The 4,675-nt window shown below is 35.0% G+C and overlaps 1 protein-coding gene across 1 annotated transcript; it reads right to left on the bottom strand.

Annotated features, from left to right (window-relative positions):
• Positions 1–329: 329 nt before the first annotated feature.
• Positions 330–2,856, bottom strand: LOC132301268 (uncharacterized). The gene is made up of 2 exons (XM_059798537.1): positions 1,910–2,856; positions 330–911 (listed from the first exon to the last, which is right to left on the bottom strand). The coding sequence occupies exons 1-2, from the start codon at positions 2,607–2,609 to the stop codon at positions 829–831; spliced, it is 783 nt and encodes a 260-aa protein (XP_059654520.1). The 5' UTR covers positions 2,610–2,856; the 3' UTR covers positions 330–828.
• Positions 2,857–4,675: the final 1,819 nt, after the last annotated feature.

Here is a 4,675-nt window from a genome sequence, read left to right on the forward strand (position 1 = left end):
TCTCAAACGTAGCATTAATGATATGAAGAATTGTGTGACTTAGGATGAACCCACTCCTTTACCAAGCCCGTACCATACGGTATTAAGAGAAACTTTACACAAAACGAAATACAGTGCTTATTGACCTTGATATCTGTGTCAACGATATTTTATTGTCCACACGAACAAATTCTCACGCTATGAACATTTTGTTCTCATGTTCTGCGCCCACTCTCGCTTCATTTTTATTACGTATGACTTATATTATGCCATTTTCTCTCTTCGTGTGACATAGGTCTACAAAACCTCAAATTCCTCCCCACCACCTCTTTGAGAATAGTAAAGCAATAGCGTTTTTTTTACCTTTCCCCTAAATATTTGTTCGTGTAAATACAGGGAATTGGTGTTAATTGAAGTCCTACCAGACACACAAACACACGCATATATATGCTGGTGATTAACAATTCTCATATAAATTATTGCAAGCCCATTGCCACCCCAACTATGTTTAAGTGACAATATATTTGATACAGATTTTATTATTATTTTTTTTATTTTTTATTTTTTTCTTAACAAGAAACTTACATATGCATTTGAAATATTACCTTCCACATTGGGAGGCAGAAGATATACAGATTTCAAATAGAAAACTAATGAATAAGCAATTGTATGGTTCTCTCTCTAATAAAGCTGTCTTCAAATCAATTAACAAAGTTGATTTACTCCACTCCATAGCCTTCAGGGTAATAAATTAATTACCCAGAAAACCCTAGTTTAATCTTTGTCAATTACTCTGTCTCCTTCTCTCTCTATCTTCTCTCTCTCTTTCTGTACAATACAACCCACCCTTCAATTAGATGACTGCATCACAGAACATGCAACTGCTTGAGCCCAATGCCTCAACTTGGTCTTCACCTGTTGAGGATTATCACCTGAAAAAACAAATATATATATATATATATATATATATATATATATATATATATATATAATGTGAAAACTATGTCAATGAGAAGAAAGTTCACTATTTCATGCTTTAATTTTTGTGTTAAGGTACATGATGATTGTATTATATTGAAATGAAGGATAACTAATTCAACACCAAAATAATTTTAAAGTTACATATCAAAGAGATACTCTTATGATTATAGTAGATACTCTACTGTCAAAACTCGATTGTCCTGAATTCAAAAATTCTATCTACATAAAAAAATAAAAAAATTATTACTTTTTAATAAAAAAGTAATTTGAAGTTTGTACACAAAAATATGACAATCAATACAAACTAATTGAAGTGCAAGGCTTATTTGGCTTTATGATTCTAATGCTATGTTTGGTTGGAGGGATGGATTGAGGAGGGAAGAATGAGAAGAGGGATGGATGATGCTTTTCGTGTTTGGTTGGAGAGAAGGGAAAAGAGGGATGAAGCAAGAGGGATGCTTCATGTTTTTCATCCCTTCTTTCTTCATGTTTTTCTATTCGCCCAAATTTGGGGGAAGGGAGGATAATCATAAGAGTGTCTCTTTGTTTTCAAAAAAATTCAAATGGATATCTACTTTTTATTATTTTATACAGTGAGGATATATTGGTAAAAAAATATAAAAAATCCATCCTTTCTACTATCCATTCCATTCAACCAAACAAAAAAATGGAGGAGACACCTTCGGTTCCCTAGGGATTCCTCATCCATCCATCCCTCTATCTCTTCCATCCATTTTTCCGTCCCTCTAACCAAACGAATCATAAAGGAATAAGGATGGACCATAAATGTGCATTCAATTTCATGAATGTTACTCCATTGTATTTTTTTCTATTTGTGAAAAAGAAAATTATTTTCTTAATAAAATATATATATATATATATATATATATATATATATATATATATATATTTATTTATTTATTTATTCAAAATGAAAAGCGTAACCAACTAATCAATGTCAATGGAAAGAGATCAAGAGTATTTTTCTTTCTTATTTTTTTTTTGGTTGGCAAATAACATACTTCAAATTTTTTGGGTTGTAAGTATATGATTGTTATTTGTAAAATGTATAGACCTGGACCACATATCTTCCATGGATCAGACTCACTCCTTGGACTTCCAACAGCCGATGATTGTCCTTCGAGAGATATGGAGGACCCGCCAAGAGACGTCAACGAGCCTCTACTGCCCGGCGACGAGACCGGGCTGGTTGAGTATTGCCGATTCACCGCAAAATAGAAGTCAAGAGCAGGCAAGGTGTTGCATAGCCCTTGTCCATCCTCTTCGTTGAACCCAAACCCTAGCTCTATACTTCCTTTCAGCTCATTGAGATCCTCGTCGGTCAGGCCCTCGGTATCGTGAATGGAATTCCTCCTCTGCTCCTGGCGGACAATCTGGCGGCGTCGCCTCTCCCATGCAATGTCACGAGGCATCTCACACATTGACAATTGCTTGGACAGCTTCTTGCGGTTCTTCCAGAATGGCGGCGCCTGCTCCAGACGCTGGAGCTCCTCATTTTCCGACTCATATGAGGACATCGATGACGACGACGACAACGTCAACGATTTATCTTTACCTTTTGGAAATGAGGACATCGATGATGATGACGACAACGTCAACGATTTATCTTTTCCTTTTGAGACACCCATGTTCTCTTGTTTTTCTTTTTAATTTGTACTTTCAAGAATAACAGTGTAGAGAGATTGTTTCTGTCAATGTTGTGGGCGGCCGGAATGTAGGTGCGGCGGGGGTGGAGCGGCGGCGGATGGGCTTACGACCGCCTCGACCAACCAGGGAAGGGTTGGGAGGGGTGGGTGGGGGAAAGGAATGGGGGGTGTGTATGTTGATTTGAAGAAGGGCACAAGCCCCACCAGCTCATGCTGATTGACCAGGGGAGGGCCTTAATGGGAAATTGCCAGCAGATGAATAGGGGCGTCTATCCCGGCCATCCATTGGGGCTCTCTCTCTCTCCATATATATATACATCTATATATATATACATATATCGATCTCTCTCTCTACCTTTCATTTGTAAATGCTATGCATGATGCTTTCTACATTAAAATAGGAGGTGAGAAAGCTAGCCATTGTATGGGTGGTTAGCTTCTCAATATATATATGAATAATGATAGGTGGCCGAAGTGCATCCCCAAACAAACAACCGAATTTGACGTGGCCAAGCCACGTCGGAAATTGATGGAGGTCATGGAGCTACGGACCGTGTGAAGATATGCTAAAGAAGTGGGTATGGATAGAGATAAATATGTATATATATTTACACTCACATACAAATTTACATATATACTGAAAGCAAATCATAGATGTTCATAGATTCTTCGTCAATTTTCTGTCTACGATTCTGATGTATATGTTTCTCTCTTAGATTTCACAAAATCGAAGGGATACAGAACAATAAGCATTTTTCCTTTCTTCGATCACCGTATTTTGCATATAAAGTCCTAATCTTCTATTTGAATCTAAATAAGCCTTAATCTGAATTTTTTCTGAAAAAATGTGGAGATTTCCATTGCTAATTCTGATTTAGAGATGGAAGTGATCTCTTAAAAGAAGCACAAACTTTATCAGATAAACTGCTTAAATACTAGGAGCTACTACTGTAATACCATGATTTTTGAATTGATTCAATTTTGTAAAATCAGAGAAAGAAAGAGACTGCTAGAATCTAAGAAAGAGAAGAATCTATCAACCGAAGATGAAGAGACTAGAGAGAGGAATTTGGGGAGAGAAAATCAAAAGAGAGAGTTTGACTTTTCCATGTCTTCTAGCGGTGTTTAGGAATTATGAAGATGACGTGGTTATTAAATCAAGTTCGGCACCTTTTCGGGTGTTATTGTTTGGTTTTTGTATCACCACTCATATATAAATGTAAAAAACATCCTAAATATCTCGTATTTTTAACGGTATTTGAAGCATTGTAACACAATATAATATGTTTGAAGTGACTCGTAACATTTGATGTACATGTGCCACCTGAGTGTTACATTGTTTTTGCACAGTTTTATAATTAGACCATTATACAAAACAAAATTCACCAAGAGTTTTGTAAACAATGGTATCTCTTTTACACTCCAAATTAAATAGTAAGGGTTCGAATCTCCAAAAGAACAAAATGGGTATGTGAGTTACTTGTCAATGACCAAAAAAAAAAATCAAGGTTGATCCGACCCGACTCCAATAGTAATTCCTTGATCCGATAACCCTATAGATAATTTTTAATTCGAATATTCAATCCGAAAAATTCAATAATTGTTAATGGTGTTATTTTTTATTTTTATTTTTTTCTTGTCATATCATATTGATTTTAATTGAATTTGATTAGATAACTAATCAGATTAATTCTTATAATTTAGTTAACTAACAAAATATCCGGTTGAAATTGTTAACCTTTATCAGGTTCAATCTTCAATCTACGTCTGAATAATCATATTGAATGAGATCCGAATCTTATTATACTTGCCTCTTTGGAAATTTATCGAGAATATAGGGTGCCCGGCTATTGTTTCAAAAATTAGATAGATTTGACAAAAACTTGTCATTTTACTGTTAGACCCTTGAGTTATTTTAATACTTTTAACATTGTTGTTTGGTTTTTTTACCTTAAACAAAAAGGCTAAAATCATAAAACTCACACTATTTTTATTTTTTTTCCATCTAAAATTCTGTTTGTAAAAACCCATTTGCATTACAAAGTTAT

Source organism: Cornus florida, unplaced genomic scaffold (assembly GCF_030987335.1).
Source record: "Cornus florida cultivar Cherokee Brave unplaced genomic scaffold, ASM3098733v1 CherokeeBrave_3.0.0_Hap2_Chr03, whole genome shotgun sequence".
NCBI classification, from domain to species: Eukaryota; Viridiplantae; Streptophyta; class Magnoliopsida; order Cornales; family Cornaceae; genus Cornus; species Cornus florida.

Coding starts and splice junctions, on each gene's coding strand:
- LOC132301268 (XM_059798537.1), bottom strand. CDS start 2,609: ATGGGTGTCTCAAAAGGAAAAGATAAATCGTTGACGTTGTCGTCATCA. Junction 912..1,909: donor CTTTCCATTGACATTGATTA/GTTGGTTACGCT, acceptor TTGTTTTTTCAG/GTGATAATCCTCAACAGGTG.